Source organism: Gouania willdenowi, chromosome 16 (genome assembly GCF_900634775.1).
Source record: "Gouania willdenowi chromosome 16, fGouWil2.1, whole genome shotgun sequence".
In the NCBI taxonomy this organism is placed as follows: domain Eukaryota; kingdom Metazoa; phylum Chordata; class Actinopteri; order Blenniiformes; family Gobiesocidae; genus Gouania; species Gouania willdenowi.
Window position 1 is genome coordinate 25,212,659 of NC_041059.1, and position 25,466 is coordinate 25,238,124.

At 38.2% G+C, this 25,466-nt stretch overlaps 1 protein-coding gene across 1 annotated transcript in view; it reads right to left on the minus strand.

The window, feature by feature from the left end:
• The window catches only part of me1 (malic enzyme 1, NADP(+)-dependent, cytosolic), a 94,584-nt gene that overhangs the window by 12,858 nt on the left and 56,260 nt on the right, over positions 1–25,466 (minus strand). Inside the window, exons 4-6 of the mRNA XM_028471635.1 lie at positions 17,832–17,907; positions 14,256–14,417; positions 2,060–2,163 (exon numbers count right to left, since the gene is read on the minus strand). Coding sequence (XP_028327436.1) covers positions 2,060–2,163; positions 14,256–14,417; positions 17,832–17,907 — 342 coding nt within the window. The remainder of the gene's footprint in view (positions 1–2,059; positions 2,164–14,255; positions 14,418–17,831; positions 17,908–25,466) is intronic.

A 25,466-nucleotide genomic window follows, 5' to 3' on the forward strand; every position in this document is an offset into this window, starting at 1 on the left:
CTGATTCCGAGAGGATATTCTGACTCTGAGGGGTTCACTTTATGAATCCTCATTTGCATTTTCTTTGGTAAATGCAGTTCCACGAGTTGTAATTTTTGGCTAAGGAATAACTGAATATTAGAAACAGTATCTAACCCTTATATTGGTGAGATGGTAATGCTTTCAATAGAAGTCAGAAAAAAAAGATTTGTTCCTAATAAAAATTCTTCATGTCACTTCAGATGCCGACTACAATGAGAATGACTGACAGCCCGATTTAGAATAAAGACAAAAGTGGTCATTAGTCATACCACCAAACAGAAATATTTCTTTACTAAAAGTTACACTGACAAGCAAAAATGCAGTCCAGCTTAGGTGTGATGAATTATGGAAAATGTTTCCTTAGAGAAACTCTCAGACCTACTCCACAGAGGCTTGACTGATGAAGTGCCTTAAGAGTGTTTGACTTGTGTGACGGAACAGAAACATTATAATGCTGGATTTTCTGTTTCGAGATGATTTGAATTTAACTTTCCCTGACAAGCGAGGCTGGGTGAAGTTAAATCCCCACACATGGTTACATCAGCAACCAGTTTTAATCATCTGAGAATGATAGACACTATACAAGCTCAAATAAAATATCCACCAGACGACTGATGATGAGTCAGCCTGAGGTATTTTAGTTAATGCTGCGTTTCTTTGAAAACTAAACATAAAAATCACAAAAAGGACTGCAGATCTGTAATCTTTCGTTGAATTGCTGAACCCATAATTATTCATTTTCCGCCAATCTGGCTCCTTTGGGGAAAAAAAAGCAATGCTTTTCCCTGTAGTTGAGAAGCTACCCGGTTATTAGTTGTGGCTTTCTGTTGCCAACTGGAGGGGCCCCAGACCCAGACTTGTCCCTCAGGACCTCTGGGTTAGGACAGTGTAACCAGGTCTGTGTGCGTGGCGACAAAGACTCAGTAGCACGATGTCACAGCCACAGCTACATCACCTCATGCAGATTCTACCAGCGATAGACCACTGTGCACTGCATTGACGTCTCGGCAAAAGAACTAACCGCTAACAGAAATTAGCATGTCACATCTCCATTTGCTCATTCTCTTTAATGTGGGGTGTTTTTGGCAGATATTTTTCCTGCCTTTAATTAGCGGAAGAAAAAAATCACCAATCCTCCACAAATCGTACATTCAGGCTGATAAATTTGTCTTTCTCAACTACAACTTATGTCTAAAAACCAAAGTATTGCTCTATAGTTTGTGCACTCAATAATGTGTATGATTTAGTTTTAATCAAAATTTGAAGACAAAACAATCAGAAACTAAAATCTACCTTAACTGATTGGAAGTAAATATAGAGTTCCAAGAATACACTTCGAGTGACAGTCTGGGATTAATCTAAGGGGTAAATCCATTTAAATAACAATTAAAAGCCACCAAATGTGGACTCATATCCTTTCAAGACATTAAAGGAAAATTAGATTGAACAGACAGAACCGACACAACACTAGGAGAACATTTGAACACCGAAAACACGGAGACCCCAACAAACAATCAGGATCAGTCTTGGAACATTCTGCCCATGTCCTCCTGTTTAACCAAAAACTTTCCATCAGTGACTGATTCCTTAAAATGTCTATTTATATTCTCAAAAAATTGGAAAATGACGTAATTTGTAATACAGAAAAACAAAACCCAAATCATTCTTTTGCTATGACATGGTAGTCATTAGGAAGTGTTAGGGCTCAAGCAATCTCCAAATAGCTGCTTGGCCATATGTCAGCACTGGATTTAACCAAAGCTTTTTAAGTGCTTTTCAAAGAAAACCAACCATTAAGACCATTTTTGAGGCAAACTTCTTAACAACCAAAAATTTTAAACTGAAGCTCCAAACTCCAGAAGTGTGGCTACATCTTTCTGTGCACCCTAATATAGAAACACATTGCATATATATCTAGATTTTGCATAATTATTTAATCAGGATAAGCAACCTAAACTATATATTTTTAGATAAAAAAGGAACAGTTCCGACTGAAATGACAAATACAGACCTCACAGAGGAAGTAATGTGATCATACCTGTCAGAAACAGCGTTCATAAATTCATCCAGCAGGTCGTCATAGGCTTGGCCTCGCACTCGCTTGTGCCTCAGCCCGATATAAAGCGGGTCCTTCAGCAGGGCCTGCGAACACACAAATAGGCTGAGGCTAGAGATGTTATGTCAACTTAAACGCATAACAAAAGATTTAAATGAGACCAAAGTCTTATTTTAAGGAGGCCTATCAAACAAACCGATGCAAACAAAGGAAGACATAATGATGACAAATTCAAATTCAATCATAAGCCATAGTAGCAACAATATTACAGTCACTCTTTTTTCACATGGATAAAATGACATTCCCAGTCACAATGGGAATTTATGTTGAATGCCTGAAAAACTGGCAGTTTTCAGAGATAAAGTATAGATATAGAGATACTACCGTGTCACTTTATTGCCCATGATGGCCAAAGCCAAATAATAGTAAACACTGACTTGACTTCAAACTCCAATTATGTCTATAGACTGGTTTTTGACTTCCATACAGATAAAATTACATTTAAAGAAAAAAGAATGTTACTTTAAAGCCAGCAGCTACATCTCAAGTATTGGCCAGATTTAAGAATGTCACTTGTCATAAAAACTCCCAACAATGCTTTTATAATCCTCAAACATGTAAAAAAACAAAAAAGCAACCACAGACAGGTTCATAGGAAGTGCACGTGTCCAGAAAAGACAAAAAAGTGTCATGTCATTCCACACACATTTCTATCAAATCCTAATCTAGGAGAAAAACACATGTGGTTATGATTCAAAGAGAGATAAGATTGTTACAAATTAACTGTAGGCTCTATTTGTTCTGCTGTAAAATTTAGGGTTTACTATTAAAATACTGTCATCATAACATGGAATATGACCCATTTTTAGAGCATGAATGAAACAGACATTTTATGACATAAAAAACACACTGTTTAGCGTATTTCCATTAGCTAAGCAGCTCTGTAAAGGAAATATGTCAGTTTGAAGAGATGAAGGAGTGACCTTTGATCTTTGCACCACAGGTATTTTTGAGAAAAGCAAGAAAATTAAAAGCAGACATCAAAGAGAAGCTGGTGTGTGACACAGAAATGTCGAGCAAGAAGAAAAAATAAAGTGAGATTGTGATGAATCAAAGCTGGAAAATGTCTTTGCTTTGAGCTATGGTGTAATTCATCTGATCCTACACTAGATGTCAGGATTCAGGACAAGATGGCGCCAGCATGTACCGGCCGCAGTCTGCCTGCTCTGCTTGAACTATTGTTTATTGCTGCATTGTTCTGTATTTTGTGCCAAAATATCAGTGGGTTGCTAGTTTATGACCATCAGGCACTTATTGATGTAAATTGAACTTATGAGGTGTATCTGAATCACAACTTTGAGGATCAAGCATCCAGACTTCTTCCTCACATGTCCTCAGTTCCAGCTGACCTGCTGCGCTCACCTGTCCCGCTAAGGAAGGGAGCCTAAAAGCATGGTAGACGCAGAGGTCTTATAGTGAGGATCAAGGCAAAATGGAGGTCCAAACACTGGATTGCTCCTGTCCTCTCTATACCTGGATGCCAGGAAATACACAAATTGCGGTGGATCCAGCCTGTGGCCCCCGCGGATCTGGACACCGGTCGTGCGTCATCAGCCGCTAGCAGCGCCGCTACACAGACACCTCTCCCGACACCGCGGTATGGATCACAGATGCATCATCTGGCCGCTGTGCCGCAGCTCTCCACGGGCTTGCAAGAAAGTGTCTCTGCACCTGGTCCTGCAGAATGCTAGATTGCTAGCTAACAAAACACATCTCCTGAATGACCTCTTCATGTCCCGCGAGTTGGATTTTATGTGCCTCACGGAAACTTGCAGCAGGAAAATGAGTACTTTCCTCTGAACAAGCTGTGCCCCCCGGACTGCTCCGTGTTTGGGACTCCTCGGCTCACGCGCCGTGGTGGAGGTTTCTTTCTGCTGCAGACTGATGGACCCAAACACGTACAACTCCTTCGAGCTTCAGACGTGTAAGGTTGGAAACAAACACTCTTTTCACTGTTTTAGTCTACTGACCTCCTGGTCCTGCTCGTTTATTTCTCAATGAATTAAAACGCACTCGCTCAACTTACTTCTCAAATCTTTTTTTGCATAATAAGAAAAACCCTAGTCTTATTTGACACCATTGAAAATCTTGTTGCACCCTCATCTCCCCATGTGCCTGTGTACACACAGGATGATTGTAATAGTTTATTTAACTTTTTGTGACCAAAGTGCAAGACATTAGGGCCAGTATCAGTCCTCCCTTGGATAGCTTATGTACTGCATCAGCTCCTGTGTGCTCATGGTCCTCCTTTACTCCTGTCAGCCTCCAGGATGTTCAAGTTTTAGTGGAAACCCTCATCGAGCCCTGTGGACATTGTTCCTACTACCCTGTTCTTAAATGTTTTTAATGCTGTCAGTCCTTGGGTTGTAAAAATGATAAACCTTTCACTTCAATCTGGCTCAGTCCCCAGCTTCTTTAAACATGCTGTGGTGAATCCCATTCTTAAAAAGTCTATTCTTGATCCAGTGAAGCCTAGAAATTACCAGCCCATATCAAAACTTCCCGTCAAGTCAAAAATCATGGAAAAAGCGGTGGCTAAACAACTAACCTCATTTTTGGAACGGCATGATTTTTATGATAAATATCAATCTGGCTTTAGGTCAACCCACTCCACTGAAACTGCTCTTGTGAGAGTTTCCAGTGACGTGATGATGGCCGCTGACTCTGGTCGATACACAGTTTTGGTTTTACTTGATCTGACAGCTGCCTTTGACACTGTAGATCACGGTATACTGATTGATCGACTCAAATCTGAGATGGGGTTTTCTGGGGCTTTTCTCCAGTGGTTTTTTTCTATATAAATGGAAGAACTTTTAATGTTGCTATCAACAAAGTAATGTCTAATGTGTCCAACCTATCAGAGCTGCCCAGGGCTCTGTTCTGGGGCCTGTTTTGTTTTTGTTGTACCTGATGCCTCTTGGTCGGTTGATCCGTGGTTTTGGAAATGTGTCTTATCAATTCTATGCAGATGATATTCAATTGTATTGCTCCTTCAACAACTCAGAGTTTCACTTTTTAATCTGAGTTCTTGGAATGTGCATCTTGCATCAAAAACTGGTTGTCATCAAATTACCTTCAGATAAATTCTAACAAAACGGAAAACTGATCATTACTCCTGATAAAAAGATCCCCCTGATCAAGCACTCCCTTGGTGTTTTGGGCTCGTCTGTGAAAACCACCTCAGAAACCTCGGGGTTGTGTTTGAACAGTCAATGTCTTTGGAGGGTCACTGTCATCAACTGACTAAAAAAACAGTTTTTATCACCAGAGAAATATCTCTAAAGTGAGGAATTTGTTGTCTAAATCCGATCTCAAAATGATCATTCACGTGTTCATCTTGTCTCACATTGATCATTGTAGTTCTGTTTTCACCTGTTTCAACAAGTCAACTTTAAAAAGACTTGAGATTGTACAAAAGGCTGTTGCCATACTTTTTACCAGTGCACCCCAAACAGCCCACATTACCTCCATTCTATCAAGTGTTCATTGGCTTCCAGTCAAATTTTGCATCAAGTTTAAAATTTTAGTTTTGACCTTCCGTGCGTTGCATTCTCAGGCCCCTCAGTATATCGCTGATTTGTTGTGCCCCTACACTTCCGGTCTTCAGACCAGGGTCTCCTAAAGATCCCTAAAACTCATTTTAAAACCCGAGGAGACCTGGCGTTCCAGGCTGTAGCAGCCCCCAGACACTGGAATGATTTGCACCATTCCCTCCGTGAGCTTGACTGTGTGGACTCTTTTAAAAAGCATCTGAAGACCGTGCTTTTCAGAAAAGCTTTCGTTAAACGAACTTTTAACTTTTGTTATCCTTTTATGCTGTTGCTCCTGTTGTTTTAAATCCTTCCTATGATGTTGCTCCTGTTGTTTTAAATTCACCTTTGTTTTGTACAGCACTTTGTGATTTTTATCTGTGAAAAGCACTTTATAAATAAAAAATTACTTACTTACATCACTACATGGAGCGCTCTTAATTGTGAAGTCATAAGTAAATCTGAAAGTTCAGCACTCTGGAAACATTTGCTTTGCAAATTTTAGGGACTGACCTGCTCGGTTGTTACTGTGGATAATTAAAGAGCACCCGTGGCTTGGAGATGGAAAAAGCCACTTCTCCATGACAGGGTCAAGATGCAGCATGCCCAAGAAGTGCTTCAGAAGCTAATTTAAGACCATTTTTACAGATAACAACTAATTTCCTTTTCAGCAAAAAAAGAGAAAACGACTAAAGACCATGATTTTTAACGCAGAATGGTGGATGTGGTTGTGCTGTGGTTATAGTAGGAGGCCAAAAGGAGTAGGAAGGGGAAAACATTTAAAACTGGCTTCCATCGGCAGCTCTCTCCAAAATTACATGCTTTTAATCATTAAAATATTTTTAATTCCAGTAACACAGCGACATTATGAACAGAAAAGAGAATGTTAATTTTTTTGCTGTAAATGGTCCTAAAACACTTCAAAATTGCTTGAGAACTTAAGAGGCTTTGAATTAGTGTTTCAAGTGCTTCAGGCTAATATACTTTATAGATACTTACTCGTGATTTGCTATTTCAACTCACACACTCTTTTGTTGGATAACCTTGTAAATAGTAAATAAGCTTTACTTTTATACTATCAAAAAATGCTTTACCAAATGCACATTTATAATGGTCTGGGCCAGTTGTTTGTGTTACTACCATTCATTTCCAGGGTTAGAGACCAAGGGCATTTCTATGTAGATGTTGCACATTCTCCCAGTTATGGTATGGACTTTCTTTTTAGGTTCATTAGACTGTCCAATATTCTCACGCAGTATTCCTGTAGAAGTGATGTGTGTGTAAATGTGTTTGTCTGTTGGCCCTGTGACAGACTGGCATCCCGTTAAGGGTGCACCCACCACCTTGTGGAAATGCACTTGTAGACCCACGTTGAAACTAACACCCTGTACCTTCTACAGTTTGCAAAAAAAACAATCTCGACATGAAGCGGCTGAAGAAAAGTTTCATCATACAACTTTGCCACACAGACGTCGGGCCTCATTAATAAATGACAGTTAGTCCAGGGACCAATTCATACTCAATGCTCAACCCTAATTGTAGTGAGATAACCAACATAACTGCCATGTAAACAAACCTTGACATCATGACAGATGATACAAACGAAAAAAGTGGTAATAGTGGTTAGGGGTGAACCTGGCTGTGGATTAACAGCAACCCATAGTCTATCCTACGTTATCATGTAAGCATCCAGTGCTAACCTTGTAATAGCCCACCCAGGACACAAACAGTCCAGAATGACCTCATACTCTCATTTTAGTGTGAGTCAGTGTAAGCCAGGGTTACACCGGGAGACATCAGATCCATAGACAGACAGTCTGAGGATATTACTGCTGAATTTCCATAAATGCTTGTTTTTACAGGTGTGTGTGTGTGTGTGTGTGTGTGTGTGTGTGTGTATCTAACAATGTATTTACAAAATTACAGATAGCTCCTTCTTTCAGTGTTCTCTATGGAATACTTTAATAAAAGCAAAGTATGAGAACCATTTCTGGTTCCCATACTAGATTACGACGCTCCCTCATCCTGCAGCAAATGCAAAAAAAAAAGTAAATGAAGCCAGTTTCTAATCTAATAAAGAACCAAAGTTATATATTGTTTTATCTTTTTAATGATACTTAGGTGAACAGATAAAAACTGCAGGAGCTTGGCTACCAATAAAACACATTTATTTTTCTAAATTCTTCAGCTGAGACATACAAAACCACAAGCCTACAAATTCATTCTCTTCTATGGGACCAGCCAGCACCCCCCCAACCTCTCTACCCTCAACTCAGCTCAAGGACAAATATAATCCCATAATAATGGTGAGTTTAATGATCAGTCAGAACCACCACTAACTCATTACTTCCCATACCATATGCTCCCATCATGCCTTTCAGACGAGGACCTGTAGAGTGAAGTAGGATAGCCTGAGGTAATGAGCCAGCCTGTTTCCATATGAAGTCAGACAAAAAACAATATACACATACATCCATCTAATAGAATGCCATTTGATGTAATTTAGGCTGTAATTTATCTGCAGTAAATAGAAAAGTTAGGTAGAGTACAGACTATAGTGCAACCTTTTTAGTGTGTTCTTATATCTTGTAAGAGCAACAAAGTATTGCAGCACAGTTTGTACATTTGTATATTCGTTTGTACATCTAACTTTTTCAGGTCACAATTTAAAGAGTAACTAAACCCCAAAACCTGCTGGAAAAAAATGCATTTGGGAATAAGTTGTTGATTGATTCTTGTCGAGCTTTTGATTATTTGGTCAAAGAATTTCATTTTGGCGTATTTTGTTGTAACATATGAGTGAGTGCCCTCTATGGGTTGAAACAGGCTAAAACAATTTAATTTTGCTTTTAGCTGAGAATGGCGCTTGTGACATTTTAATTTGGAGCCTTCTTATGTCACGAAAAACCAATGTTGGCCACGCCCCTCCTATAAAACAAACACCTGTGGCGAGTTGGTTGGATTGAGAGAATTGTGAATACAGTGGTATAGTGAGTATTTAGTACTAAGTTAGCATAGCATAGATTGTTCTTTGGAGATTTTATAGGACATCTTGGGCATGTCTTATCTGCTCAAGAAGCCCCGTATGCACACAAAAAATAAATTGTTAATAAAACACTTTATGGGCTATTATAATAACATTTGTGTAATCTGTTTATTAAAACTAATGCAACTAATTAGGGGAGGGAAAACTCATAGGCGTTTGTGGCTATAGGCGGACAACCCAACTGCCTCGGGCCCTAAGAGCCACTAGGGGGTCCTAAAGCTAAATCATTGGCCTCATCTAAAGAGAAGCTATAGCTAGTGTTTTTGAGGCCTAAGTCAGTCAAAATCATTAGACCACAAAGTTGCTCAGCATTGCACAATGCAATGGGAAAAACATTTCAAGTCCATTAAGAAAGGTGCTCCTCGGGGTGATCAAACAAACAAGTTCTAAACACTGCATGACTGTACTGCAGTCTGCAAGACATAAACACTCCTAACCCAGTCACATAAGGGCTAAAGACTGTGACGCCACTCCTTAGATTTGTGCTGAGTGGTCCATAAATGTCTAAAACCACTGTAGCACCAACAAAAGTAGAGATAAGAACACAGATTAAACTTTAAATGCATGACCCTACCAAAAGGGCCATAAGCTAAAGTCAGATCATTGTCAGACTACAGAGGTGGAGAACTTGGCAGAACAACCAGAGTTTGTTCTTAATCCCCTTCCAAAGCACAGCACCAATAAAAACTAGCTAATATCTTTTATTGGGACTCAGAGGAAAGAGCATGGATTCTACTTTTTATAAACTACAGGATTGCTGCTAAAATGGTCGACACAGAGACCAAAACTTCTTATTGTTCTCTAGTCAGTTTGGATTTATCTACGTTTGTTTAATCATGCCATTTTAATTAGTAAATTCAAAACATCACTAAAACCATAAGTGACTGCAGGCATCTGGCTATACTCAAACTGAGATTCAGGGTCTTAGTCATCTGAAGACTACTTCAAGCTGACAGGGATCTGAGGCTGCCACACCCTGAGACGAGAAGGTTTAGAGATGTGTTTACACAAAGGTACACACAGACATCTTTTGTTCTGTTTAGTAAAAAAGCAATTTACTGCTCTGCCCTGAGTTTGAATCATCTGTCAGGGATTCGAGTAAAAGAGAGCAGGGGCTGTGGGTGGATGCATGTAGCTCTGTTGGCTGGTGGACATTCTGGCTGGCAGAAGGAGAGGTGCTTCCCCAACTGGCATCAGTCAGCACAGCTGCTTACTTCACCTGCATGCCGAGTGTTTCTTGGCTGTAAACGCGTAGGAATTGTTTCCTTTTCTGAGTTAATTTGAGTGAAAGTAACAACTTGGCTAGTGTGAATTTACTACATGAGCCTAAAGCTATTTTATCACCCTGTACAGCAGTGGTGCTAAAAATACTGTGACACACCCTTAATATCCAAGTGCCCAGTTTAGGAAACAGCCACACTTTGTATAATCCACAGCTTTACTTAATGACAAAGCTTAGGCTAATGCAGCAGCGATTTAACAAATGCAAGGCTAGATACAGCACCACTTTAGACACAAAGTACACCACAAGAACAAACACCCTGCTACACTTAGTACAAGGTTCAGCAACCTGTAGTTCTCATGCCACATGTAGCTCTTCTGCTTCTCGCCTGCACTTCTGTGAACAATCACCTCATCCCTGACTATTAAGCATTAAGTCATCAAGCTCATTTGTTGACATTCATCTCTCGTGGTGCACATTACAGCAAAATCTTACAACAAAAACAGAAGCATGTTTGCACCAAACCTCCAGAGTTGTTTTTAGAACAAAAGTATATACAGTTTCAACCAACTCTCGCCATTTAAAGTAAAATATCACTACATTAACTTGCATTGTCTTTAGCAGCATTATTCCTTACTAAATATGACATTAAATTAATGAGTTTACATGATGACTGCTTAGTAAGTCCAGTCAGACAAAGTTGTGCCGGATTGTAGCCAACCCCCCACTTCTCCCAGTTGCACCCAGTGGTTGACTAGCGCCTTGCATGGCAGCTCTATCCCATTGGTGTGTGAATGCCAGTGTGAATGAGCTGATATGTAAAGTACTTTGTGACCACTGTATGTGAAACGTGCTATATAATGAAACATTACTCACTTACTTAATTACTTACTTCTGAACCTCGATGTATACCCATTACACTCACACTGCTTACACACAATTGACACTGATGTATTGTCCACCCCAAATTCATTCTCATTGCACTGTATTCCTGCATCATGTTTTTCTGCAGTCTGTGCCTTCTCCTCTGCCTTCTCTCTTTTCTGATTCAGGTGTCTTGAAGCTGGAGTTGACAGTTCCTAATCTGTGGTTCACGGCTCAAATAGTCTGGACACTGATGTTCTATCTCTCTATCCTGTTCTGTTCCTCCTTCTGTCCACTAACCCCAACAAGTCGAGGCAGATGGCTGCCACCTCTGAACCTGGTTCAGCTGGAGATTTTTGCCTGTTAAAAGGGAGTTGTTTCTTCCCACTGTTGCTAAAGATTGTTCATGTGGATCTTGTTGGCTTTTTTCCTTATTATTATATTTTGATAGCGCTTTGAGATTACACTGTTGTAATTTGCGCTACATACATAAAGTTGAATTAAATTGAATTAAGCCAGAAGCTCTTTGTCAGAAGTCCCACAGTATCGTAATCCTGTTGTTCTCAATCACCTTTGGTTGTGTGTTATCATCTGGTTTTTGGAGCTTCCAGTCTACACTGGGTACAGATATTCCTCTACACCACGTGTCAACCTCAAGACCCGGGGACCAAATCCGGCCCTTTAAAGTTCCCAATGCAGCCCACAGAAAAAAGAGAAAATGACAATGAAAACCTGACTCACTGTGTAAATCATTAACTAATTCAGCAGTAGATTTCTGAATCCCTCCAAATACAGAATTCATAGTTTTCCCACACATATATCACATAATGCCAGCCATTTTTAATCTCAAATTGTTGAAAGTATACTCTTAATTATTCCAAAATCCTGCAATTTTCCTCAAATTATTTGCCAAGATTTCCCCAAATTAAATAAAATTTGGTCACAAAATCCAGTAAAATTTAAGAATAGATCCAGGGACAGATACTTGTCACTTATTGCTTGGATGTTTTCAGTGCCTTACATACTTTAAATACTATTATATGTGGGCACATGAATGATAAAGGTGCTTGCTTTATCACATATAATCTGTGGCCCACTTGAGATTAAACTGGTCCGTATTTGACTCCTGAACTAAAATGAGTTTGACACCCCTGCTCTACACTATCCCAGTCACATGGTTGTGCCTCTCCACCTAGGCTGATCCTGCCTGCATCTTACACCCATGCCACTATGTGCTGGACCATCTCAGAAGTTGAGCCTTTTCCAGCCACTGGTATCTGCTATGCTCCTTATAGGGACTTGTCCCTCCATATTGCTTACTCCTCTACCACACTGTCCTTGTCTGGTTGTATATATAATGAGTAAAAAAGCAACACTGAATTTCAACTTTTGTTATTGTTCATCTTTTAAAGTCACCAAAACATCCATTAATAGAATAGAATAGGATTATAAATGAAACCTATGACCGAACAGGGTGTTGGTTTTGGCATTTCAATCAGAAACTATTACTCATAGGGTATGCAAATTACAATAGTGCCATGTCAGCATGTTGTTAAGTCAAGCTTGAGACAAGAAAGTGGATCTGAGGTCAGGAATATTCACAGGAGGAATCAGAGCATAAGAGCAGTGGCTGTGGTCCAGCAACACAGACACAGGGGGGAGAAGACAACAAGAGCAGCAGCTGCTATCAAAGCAAAACATTCTAAAGTGCAGAAAAGCACCAAAATGCACCAGATTTCAGTTTTTTTGGGGGAAACTTTGTGTACATATTAACATGTGGCTCAACTTTTCAATACCCACTAGCGTACAGTTGACATAAACTAATCGCTTTGACCACAGATATGGCAACAGGCTGAGCCACCAAGGGAATCAGTGCTAAAACCCAATTTGTAATGGGAACTATTACATCATTTGTAAATGTGTCTGTTGTTCTTTTAACACAGAGTGACTGCAAATTAACCAAAAATGAGGTTGAGGCCTTGTAAAAATAAGAAAACACCTGGGAAGCATTTAACTAAGTCCTGTAGGAAGAAGTCACATTAATAACCTAGATTGTACATAAGACCTTTAGGATCAAAATGTGGAAACCCGAGATAAGCTTGTATTTCCTTCAAAAGGATTTGTTTTACTAGCTTTAGAACTTTTATTTATTTCATTTCTAACTAAATCCTCAATTTACGTCTCAGAATACATCTTTCGATCCAAAATTGCAGATGTTCCTTCAACACAGCATTAGGACACATTTCATTGTTTATTTATTTTATTGTTTTATTGTCAGGACACTTAACCTTGACTAATCCTGAGGTTATATAAATTATGCTTTTATTATAAAAAGTAATAACGTATCAGATAAATATTTTATGTATTCCTTGTAGTCTCTCACAGATGTAACACAATAGAAATGGATCATATTCCAAGAAGCAGGATTAAAGGAAATCCTGGCTATAATCAGGCTAACATAGAGCATGTACAGTACTTCCCAGGCCAAAACGCTGGCTCACCGTAATGGAGACATTGTTGCCATGGTAACTTGTTACACATATCAATCCCACTTCCTGGCAGGTTTTGTTCATATTAACACTGAGAATGATCACTGTCTGAGTTGTAGAGACAGAAGACAGACATGATGGGAAAGTTCCTCACCAAATTATGGATTTAAAGATGCTTAATCAGGTGTTTTACGTCTACAGAAAGTTTTTATGCCCCATTAAAATGTAATCGCTTTTTAGAGAATTTGTAAAATATATCCTCTGTCTTCTTCACTATGAAGATTTGAATGTCATAGACTACATTAAATTCAAACCATTACTTCAATTTCCTCCTGGACAAACCTTGGTGAACTCTTAAAACTTGTTGTAGTCATTAAATATAAGCACTCAACTGTTCAACATTTAGTGAAAGAGTTCAGCAAGTGAAATACAGTATTAGCTCTTTATAATATTACTGTTTTTAAATTCATATAACGTAGTCAATAATATAATATTGGCTTGTCTTTTGTGCTGACGTTTGTGGCTAAACTGGCTCTGCTTCAAGGGCGTTTGTTGATTTTTATCCTTAGTGTGAATTATGGGTTTTTTGACTCCTCCCACTTTAAGAAGGATGCTAAATGAAAGAGAATAACAGTGAATACAAGTCATGTGTCGTAATGATGAATGATCCCGAGGGACTAAAAAAATTGTGTATTTCATGGATGTACACTGTTGAGAGTTTGAGTGTTTTTCCTCACTGTTTTTCATTGGTGATCATGTCTTGATGTCTTCTGCAATCTCACTCAGGCTCGACATAGCTTTGATTGATTAAGTGCAGATATATCAGCTGTGTTGGAATGCTAAGTCCAGCTCTATCCACTGCAGGCTTTGTTTGTTCCAGGATAAGTTGAACCAGCTTCTTGGAACAGGACCCAGCTGCTCTCAGTGATGAAAACAGATTCAGATATAATAAGGCCTACGCTCTCACCTCATTATCTGTCCCAACATCCAGCGTGACAGGCAGACACTGCTGTGGTGGCACACCTCCACAGGCTGTGTAGAGGGCCAGCTTTCCCACAGGGATGCCCATGCCATGGCAGCCCAGGTCTCCCAGCCCCAGGATCCTCTCTCCATCCGTCACACACACAACCTGTCCATCAAAAAAAAAAGTCACCCACAAAGTGTTACATCAGATCTTATTTTATTTAAAATCTCTTTGTTGACCTGTCATAGGAAAATGTTTGGACACACATATTTATTGCCAAAGAGAACAAGTCATTTGTTTTCCAATCTCCTCCCACATTATATTAAAAACACAAAGACCCTCCCCTGGATTGATTTATGCACTGTTTAAAACAAATAATTTTATTATCAGCAGCGGAGAAGTTGAACACAACTAGCACAATGTTCCAAAATGACTAGTGTTTTATTTTTACTGCACTGAAGTGACGCCGGCAGCTTTGGCAAGATATTTAATAGCGTTTCTTCATTTAACAATAGCGTTTCTTTCCACAGTTTCATATATCCAATACAACACTTCAGTAACATAAGATGCTAATGGCTAAGTTCAGACAGCAGGTCTTAATGCACAAGGGTGAAATGGGAGAAATCTTAATCATTATTTTTTTTAATTTATTACACATTAAAAGTGACTTCTATTAGTTCAGAGTATGAACTGAATGCAACCCTGAAGGGACCTGCACATAAAAAAGGGAACTGAGGTACAACATGACCACGCAGGCATGTACTGTGTTTACAAAAGTAAATATGGAAAAATCTTGTCTCTGGAAAAATACATGAATTCTAAGACCTTACTAAGTCACCAGCAGATTATTTAGAACCAGCCAAACATCCACATTATTCTCCAAAAACTTCTTCCTTTTGACGTTGTCTATCAGCTCACCAAGTTTCATTTAAATTAATTGGGAACTTTTTGAAATTCCATGCTCAAAATCCTCTTCTGGATATTTTGGAGATAATCTGGAATGATCTGGAAGGTACTGTAGACACCAGGGTTGGGGTCAATTATAATTGTACATCCGTAATTGATAATTAACTACAATTATGGCGTAATTATAAACGTAATTATAATTCTGAAAATCTGTTAATCGTAATTAAATTGTAATTGAGTTTAGATAATTCACTTTGTAATTGTAATTGCCATGACAATTCTATCAAAATTATAATTATAATTTGACGCAAAACTGGGGAACCATGTTACAGTTCTATGTACAGTTCTAGACATATGTAGTTAGCAATTATTATTGTTTCATATCAAGCGTTCCCATATTTTACCATTTAAAAAATTGAAATTGAGGCATATAGTGACACAAAAGGCTCAAACACACACACCAAAAATATTAAAACCTTTATTTTTTATTGATTAGGAAGCCTAACAAGGCAACCAATAGATAGGAAAGGAATTAGATGATGGATGATAGATTTAGGACCCATTATCATAAGAGATGCTAACAGCATCACAAGAGGAAGGATAACTTTTATTAGGTTGATTAGCAAAGACTCAGTAATTGTGATTCATTGTAATTGAGAATGTAACTGTAATTGGATAAAAAAACAATTAAAATTTAAATGTAATTGGAAAAAATGCTGGTCACTGTAATCATAATTGAATTGCAATTGAGCATGGATAATTCAAAATGTAAATGTAACTGAAAAATGTAATTGACTCAAACCCTGGTAGACACAGTACCTTCCAGATCATCACCAAAATGTTCTTTTGACATTGTCTATCAGTTCACCACATTTCATATGAATCTGTTACTTTTTGAGATATCCTGCTAACAAACATCCATATTAACAGACAGACGGGTCTGTAGTGGAGGTAAATATCAGATATGTGTTGGATTTAGAAGCACACAGGAAAACTTTGGATTTGTGCTGTTTATATGGTCTTTAACAGGTCTGGGCAACATTTGCCTGCAGTCTGAACGTAGCAGAGCCTTGTGGTTTCTACCTCTATTACTTTAACATTATGTTTCCTGTCAAAACCAATGAAAGACTTGCTTTGCTCCAGTTATCCCTCTCTCCACTGAGATGATTTAGTAGGACATATTGAGTAAGCATGTGATAAGACCACCCTGACAAAGCAAAGGGGCGTGTCAGCGCTGAGGTAAATGCTCTCCCGTTGACAGCAGAGAACAGGTGGCTGACGCTGCAGGTATCGTTGACATGCCAGGAATGCTTACTGGTTTTGTCATCATGCGATTGGGAACAGATTACGACACACTGCAATGCTGTTCAAAAAGGTTAAAGAATGAATATGTTTTTTGGGAAGTTAGCCAATATGCAGGGTCAGAATGTGTAGCCACGAAAGGGTCCTCTTTTCAAAATGGAACTATTCAATTACTGACACAGCATACTAATAAATGCAATCTGATTATATGAGTGCTTAGTCACTATCTACAACAACAAAACCATTTACTGTCTTGGAATTGTTGTTGTTAAGGTTCATGACGGGAGGGAATGTTGTCAAAAGTATAGAAACACTAACACAGTACACTTTGGTGAAATAGGAATATTCTTTACTTATATAGAAAACTAAATGAAGAGAAATCAAATTACCTTAAAATATTTAAGCTAATGTTCTCATATTAATGCTTCCTTAATGGCATCAAACTCTGATTTTGTGACTAATATGAAAAAAAATCCTCTACAGCAGTGGTTCCCAAACTTTTCACAGTCCCGTATCCCTTCAGACATTGATCCTGAAGCCATATACCCCCTACTCCTGCACGCCTAAAAACATAATAATGCAATATCATATACAACGTAGACCTACAGTGAAAATCTGGCCCTTTAGACCATCAAATTCAGCCTGCAGGAGAAAGTTAAAAAGACAGAAAAAAGATAAATTATTGTCCAGATTACCAAATAATTCAGTTGTAGATAAATCAGCTAGGATATCTCAGATATCTAAATACACAAACTGAATGTATATTCCACAATATTTGGAGAACCACAATTTTCCCAGGCTTTTTTTCCCATGACTGCAGTCATTTTAAATTTAAAATTGTTCAAATAAGTCAATTTTCCTGCAATTATTTAACATAATTTCCACAAATTATATAATATTATATACAGGAATATACTGATACCGCCTGCTGACTTTCGTGAATTGCATTAAGAAAAAAAAAAAAAAATCAAATAAGCAAAACCACAAAACTTTATTCACTTCATGTAAAGTTACAATGACTAAAAAATTGGCTTTATTTGTAATAAAATGTATTTGAACTTTTTCTGGTCATGTCATTTGACTCTCATTCATCATCGGTTAAAAGTAGGCGCTAGATTCTCACTTTTCCATAAACTCCAAAATCTAACGCCTCCATAAAACAGAATTTTCTTCATCTTGAACTCAGTGCTCGTCTTCTCTAGACTGGAATACTGCAATGCTACAATTTGGCAGTATTTTAAGACATTACTTTTTAGTTTGCTTTTAAGATTTAGTTTTTTTCTAATCTATTTTCCAAAGTGTAGTTCTATATGTAGTTTTAGAGGCAAGGGTTTTAGAAATAAAATGCTTATGCATTATTATTTAACTTACCCTGACATTAATTTCTGGCCAGTTTTTGAGGATGGCAGCAATGTGGCCTCTGTCATGAATGGTGATGAACAGGCCCCTGAAACACAGTAGAAACCAACCAAATGAATGTTACATGATGTAGAAATCTTTAAAATCTAACCCATTTCAGAATAACTAAACAACCTCTTATTAATATTTAAACATAAACACTTTGGATTTTGGTTTCAATACCAGGTTTGAAAGAATCACCAATTTCAGCTGTATGTTGGGTTCTCTTTAAGGGTGCAGAGTCTCAACGGTAAGTGACTTTGTTAAGAACCCCTGGGACCACCCCCCCCCAAAATAAAAATCAACTCTAATCCTAGTACTTAGGCTATTGGCATATCTAAACTCTCATTCACTCTGTTTTCTTTGCGCACTGGCATCATTGCCCTTTGCTTTAATCGAAGGAAAATCCCAGGATAAAGAGATCATCTCAATGTGTGGGGTCCAGCTGCTGTCTTTCCCACTCAACAGATGCATCTGGTTATAGTATGAGGGGGGGTGCAAACCCTCCTTCACGTGCTAGAGACAATAAAAACATCACCATTTGTAAAAATCGGCTCGTAAAAATACATTTTACCCTGGGTCAATGCTGGAGGAGGAAATGTCAAATGCTAGCAGTGTGACGTGTTGTTAAATGCAGCAGGTATACAGTGAGCAGAAGAGAAAGGCAATAAAGTGTCACATAAAAATGCTACAACATATTTGAGTGAGTGATTGTCAACATGGGTGTCCACCATTAGGAAGTACAGTAGAAAATGTGAAATACTGTCTATTACATTTAGAAATGAGTACAAAGACCTTCAGGAGAAAGTAGTCTTTATGAAGCATGTGCACAGATATCAATAGTAGAGATTGTAGTTCCTGGACTAAATTGAAGCTAAATCATCTGCACTTCTTTCATAATTTGAGCTGTGTGTAAAAACTGATCAGTCAGTGACACAATCACACAGCTCCAGTTCAATATGTAGTCACACATGGCAGAGAGTAGCCCAAGGGTGTGAGCTGTTTGTTCCCAAATATAAACTATAGGTTCCCTCTCAACTCTTAACTGATCAGGGTTGAGAAGCACAACTTTAGAAAACAAATAAATCAATTCTTGGGATGTTGATCTTTGAAAAAAAAAATGCATAGTGCTTTGCAAAAAGTAGACCACAGGTAACACAAGAAGTTGACTTTTTTCTAGTAAAGTGAAATACCTTTTAGTCCCTGTTAGCGTTAGTGCGTATTGAATATTAGAATAGCGTAAATTGTTCTTTGATGATTTTATCGTATAGACTGGGCATGTCCAGTAGCTATGACCATAATCAAGGCATTTTTTAATTTCCCCCATAGTGGCAGGTCTGCCAAAAGCAGGGGTTTAGTTACTCTTTAAAAAAGCAATCTAAGAAAAAGACAATGAAGACAATCCAAACATTTATTTCAAACTCTTGCACCTTAAAAGGCCAGTTAAACATATAATACAAATAGTTAATAGTAAAATATTTACTATAATCATAACTTCATTTAACTAATAATTACAACAAAATACCAGTACTACCAATATTTGCAGACATGTGCCCTTTGATACCATATAAGAACATTATTTTGTCTAAATAAGGAAATTTTAATCTGTGGTTATTATGCTATGGGATTGGTGATGGTGAATCATTTTGTTAAGTAGCGAAAAGTGGTGAATCTGCAAGCATCCTAAGCTTGTTCTCTCATTTATTTAAAAAAAAAAAAAAAAAAAATTCGAGGCTTCAATTGCTCTCAGAACAAAAAATAATAATAATAAATACAATAACACATAACGGCCGTTATGTTACTGCACACTATGATCAGAGTTAGCTGTTACCATAATAGGTTTATATTGTGTCAGCTCTGCTGTTTGTTTGCTGTGTTTGTTGTAGATGTTCCTAATTCATACAGTTTTGGCAGTCAGCGAAGGCAACGTGAAGGGGTAGAGTTGAGGGTTTGTCAGAGCTCAGAAGTTAAGATTCATCCTCGTAATTCAAGGGAGCGGTGAATTACGATGTTTTATATGGCGTGGTCACGACCGACATTGACCAGCTAATAACTGCGCACGCTTGTGTTTAAAAATCGCCAAAATGAAGAGGTCAGCCCAACCCCCGCATCTCAGGACCCACCTGCTTCACCCCAAAATTCACCTACTTCCACCTCATCCAGCTTCTCTCCTACCCCTGCCTTCTTGGATTTAACTGCCCAGATGAACGAGCTGGTTCTGGCTGGCACAAGACTGACACCCCACCCTTTACCCCACCATGGTCAATCTGCACCACCCATCCCTCCTCGACGATACCAGGCTCAGGATCACTCTTCTCCTCAGGCCAGCTGTGTTCATCTTAGAGCGACACAGGTCTGATGTGTGCTGGGTCCGGACTGCAATAGCTCTATTTTTAGGAACAACCAGAAAAAGTCAGGGCCCTATGGAGTTAATGCAGCTTCTTTAATTCCTGTGGTGACAGGTAACACAGGTAAAATTGTGAAATTAAAGAAAAGCAAAAAGCTTTATAGAGATAAAAATTTGACTCCTATAACATGTCATCCAAAAAGTCCACCAGTGTCTCCAGTAAAGTCTTTAAAATTAGCTCTTCTTAATGTTAGATCTCTTGTTAACAAGTCACTAATAATTAATGATTTTATTTTGACACATCACTTGGACTTTTTATTTCTTAATGAAACATGGTTGAATGATGGTATCAGTAATACTATTCTCAATGAAAGTGCACCACAAGACTTTATTTATTTAAATAAGTGTCGTACTTGCAGGAAAGGTGGTGGAGTTGCTGCCATTTTTAAATCAATATTTCAGTGCAAAGAAATAACATTTGGTGATTTTATCTCCTTTGAATATATGTCATTCTTACTGAAGGGTGATTCAAGAGTTCTGTTTTTAGTCGTTTATAGACCCCCAAAATATTCTGGAGAATTCATGGATGAGTTTGCTGAACTGCTGTCAGTTGTATGCACTGAATACAACTTTTTAATAATAACAGGTGACTTAAATATTCATGTAGACAATAACATGGACAATACTGCCAAAGAACTGTATGCTTTAATGAATACTTTTGGTCTCATACAACATGTGACTGGTCCGACACACACTCAAGGTCACACTTTGGATCTGGTTATCTCTAAAGGTGTTGATATCTCTGCTGTTGATGTAAGAGACTTAGCTCTATCTGATCATTTCTGTGTCTTTTTTGACCTAGAGACTGTAACATCTGTTCCTCCTAGTTATGTGTGTTTAAAGAAAAGGTACATAAATGAGAACACAAGTGCACAGTTTATGGAAGCCATAGCAATGACACCAACATTGAGTGCTGAGACAGTTGATGATCTTCTGGATGAGTATAATAGAAACGTCTGTAATGTCATAGATGTGGTGGCTCCAATCAAAACTAAGAGAAAACCAAACACACAGAAAACACCTTGGAGGAGGACTGAGATAATGCAGAATTTGAAATCTGACTGTAGAAGAGCTGAGCGTAAATGGAGATCAACAAAACTCCAAATTCATCTAGAACTGTACAAAATAAGTCTGCGAAAATTCAATGATGGCTTGTTCAAAGCAAGGCAGCAATACTTTTCTGAAATTATTGCCAAAAATGTCAACAACTCTCGCACGTTGTTTTCTGTAATTGAAAAGCTGACAACCCCCCCAGATCAGATAGCCCCTGAATTACTGTCAGCTGGAAAATGCAATGAATTTGCTGTATATTTCAATGAAAAAATACAATCAATAAGGTCAAACATCAGAACAAACCAGCAAAATCACAAAAAGCTTGAACAGCTTCAACCACTGAGGGATGAGTCAACTACAATGTTAGAGTTTATTACAGTGAACCCAAAAACAATAGAGGAGACTGTTCAGCAGCTGAATCCATCAACGTGTTGCCTTGACACAATACCCTCAAACTTCTTTAAAACTGTTGTAAAGTCAATTGTCACTGATTTGTGTCAGATCATTAACTGCTCATTCCAAACAGGCACCGTACCAAAATCCCTGAAAGTAGCTGCTGTGAAACCGGTGTTAAAAAAGAGAACACTGGATGCCTCAATACTGGCTAACTATAGACCAATCAGCAACCTTCCATTCATGGCCAAGATCATTGAGAAGGTGGTCTTCAACCAACTGAGTCAATTCTTAACATTCAACAAAATATTTGATAAATTTCAGTCAGGTTTTCGTTCTCATCACAGCACTGAAACTGCTCTTATCAAAGTGATCAATGACATAAGGTTGAACACTGATTCAGGAAAAGTATCTGTTCTCATTCTGTTGGATCTAAGTGCTGCATTTGACACTGTAGATCATACAATTTTGTTGCACAGATTGCAAACATGGGTTGGACTAAATGGAAAAGTAATGCAATGGTTTAAGTCATACTTGGAGGAGCGAAGCTATTTTGTAAGCATTGGAAACTTTGAATCTGACAGATTACCAATGTCCTGTGGGGTTCCTCAGGGATCTGTTCTTGGACCCCTTCTGTTTAACCTTTACATGCTTCCTTTAGGACAAATTTTACAGAACTGTAAGGTTGATTATCAGAGCTACGCAGATGACACACAACTATATCTATCACTGAACCCAGATGACCATGGTCCCATTGAGGTGTTGTGTGACTGTTTAGAAAAAATAAACTGCTGGATGAGTGAAAACTTCCTTCAACTAAACCATGACAAGACGGAGGTGATTGTCTTTGGTAACAAGGAAAAGAGGACTGCTGTCAGCAATTATCTTGAGTCTCGATCTTTAAAAGCTAAAGACCAAGTCAAAAACCTTGGTGTTCTGATTGACTCAGATCTTACATTCAGCAGTCAGATCAAATCTATCACAAAAACAGCCTTCTACCACCTAAAGAACATCTCCAGAGTGAAAGGTTTAATGGCTCAAAAAGATCAGGAGAAACTGGTCCATGCTTTTATCTCCAGCAGACTGGACTATTGTAATGGTCTTCTGACAGGAATTCCCCAAAAGAGCATCAAACAGCTACAGCTGGTTCAGAACGCTGCAGCTCGGGTCTTAACCAGAACAAAGAGGTCAGAGCACATTACTCCAGTTTTAAAGTCTTTACACTGGCTCCCAGTCAGCCTCAGAATAGACTTTAAAGTTCTGCTGCTGGTGTATAAATCTGTGAATGGGTTTGGTCCAGAATACATCAGTGACATGTTAGTCAGGTATGAACCCAGCAGGTCTCTCAGATCTATGGACACAGATCAGATAGTGGAGCCCAGAGTTCACAGTAAACATGGTGATGCTGCTTTTAGTTGTTATGCTGCAAAGAAGTGGAACAAACTGCCAGCGGAGCTGAAGTCAGCATCCAATGTGAACATTTTTAAATCAAAGTTAAAGGCACTTTTTTTCTCTACTGCATATGATTGAGAGAGAGATTTTTTGTCATGTTGTTGATGTAATGATGATTTTACTGATTATTTTAATTGATTTTACTGATGATTTTAAATGTTCTTATTGATTTTACTGATGATTTTAAATGTTCTTATTGATTTTAAACAATTGAATGTTTTATCATGTAAAGCACATTGAGTTGCCTTGAGTATGAAATGCGCTATATAAATAAATTTGCCTTGCCTTGCCTTGCCTTTACGAATAGGCCCAGTTTCATTACAACGTCCGTACAGATGTTACGATATAAACTGTGTGATTAAGCTTTTTGAGGAATAACTTCAGCACATACAGTCCAATCCCCCCAATACTAGTTATGTCGTACTGTTTTAGTAGTAAATGAAAGTACTGACAGGTTAGCAAGCTAGCAAAGCTTCACTTTCTGTGTGTTTCGGCAAATTGTACCTGTAGAGGTTTCTTCAGATTGAACGTCAAATCCCTGGATGATGACAACATTTTAACAACAGGCGGTCATCACTCACATTGTACTGTGATATTGTTTCCTTTTTCAGATTTAAATGAAAAATGGTGTTGGAGTTTCCATGCAGTGAAAGCTCTGGGTTCATGTTGATACACACACACATTCAGACAGGCAGTGCGTTGGGTTCACTGCGTTGCAATGTGTGTACGCACTGTGTGTATCTGCTGCACGGTGTATATTCCGCTTACTTTTAAAATGTAATCCCACCAAGTAATCCCCATTTTTATCAAAAATATCAGTAATTTGATTACATGTTTTTAAATATACTGTAACGGATTACATTATTTTGTTTCCAGATTACGCCGTTACTTGTAATCCGTTACTCCCCAAGCCTGTTACTAACACAATGGAATCAAATTTTGATTCTAAAGAATGTCTAGTTTACTTTAACTGTGGATGAATATGTGTTTCCCAAAGTGCATCTATTGTGAACCTGAACAGGAAAGTTGGTATAGGAGATGGATGAATAAATGTCTTGTTCAAAGTGACATATATTTGATTATGAATTCTTTGTCAAAAGTTGAAAATAAGGAGTTTTTTCTCTCAGGCAAGTGGGGGGGGGGGTGTTCCACAGAATGGAATGTAAGGATAAAAGGCAAGCAAATATAGCGTGACTGACCTACAACACTGCCTTGAAATGCGACATCCCCCAATAAAAAAAGTTCCGAAGGTCATTGAAAGGTCACTATGCCACAGACATCTGGTGTTTTCAACAATCCCAACAATGCAGTCAGATAAATGAACCACATACGTTATTTAAACCAATATGGTTGAGCTGTTTGAAATACAATGTCAATATATTGTCAAACAAAGTCTGAAGCAGTGTGAGATTGATAGAGAACGAAGGAACCTTCTGAGCGTGTTTATCGGCGCGTAACCCCAGCGTTGTGGGAAAATCTGGAGGGAAATAATAGCGTTAAAGGTGAATGCTTGACCTTCATGACTTGAGTGTTGGAAAACAACCTTTAATGATGGATCAAAACGGACAGGCGGGCAAGCAGCAGGTCCTAATCTTTGTCAACTTTTAAGTCAACCAAAACACTTCAGTTTCACCTTTTCATTATTCCACACCTCCTCCAACTCTCATTTTCTGCCACTCCGTATTTTCAAGGGAGCACTCAACCCAAAGGTCAATGACCTCAAAGCCTTTTTAAGCGTAAAGAGGTGAAGTACAATACAGTAATAAATTATGTTACACTGATTTAGAAAAAGGATTACTAATAAATCACATCAGATGGTAAGGGATAGAGGATGTTTATGAAGTTTTTTTTTAAGCCAGACAAACATAAAAAAGAAGAAAGGAGGGACTTATATATATATTTTTGTATGAATGACCACCGGCAGTAGACCATAGTAAAAGACTAGTTAGATATTTTTTCACATTTCAAAAGAATAAATAAATAAACATAGATTTCTCAAAAACTTCGGATATCAGCTTTAAGCAAGTATTTTTGTATAGACTACATGAAAACAGATGCATCACATATTTGCACAAGTCTGTAAAGATTGGAGCTCAAGAAATAAATAGTCAATATTATTAAAGGTCAGAAAGCTTTTCCTGGCATGTAGACTTGGCTCATGAAGCCATCAACCTGCTTCATACTTTTGGCTCTGTTCAGGACATGTCCAGCACCATTTATAGCACTTTTTGATTAATAATTTACAGATCAATTAATACATTTTCGTGCATGTGTCATCATACAAGTCATGCATCTTAAAATAA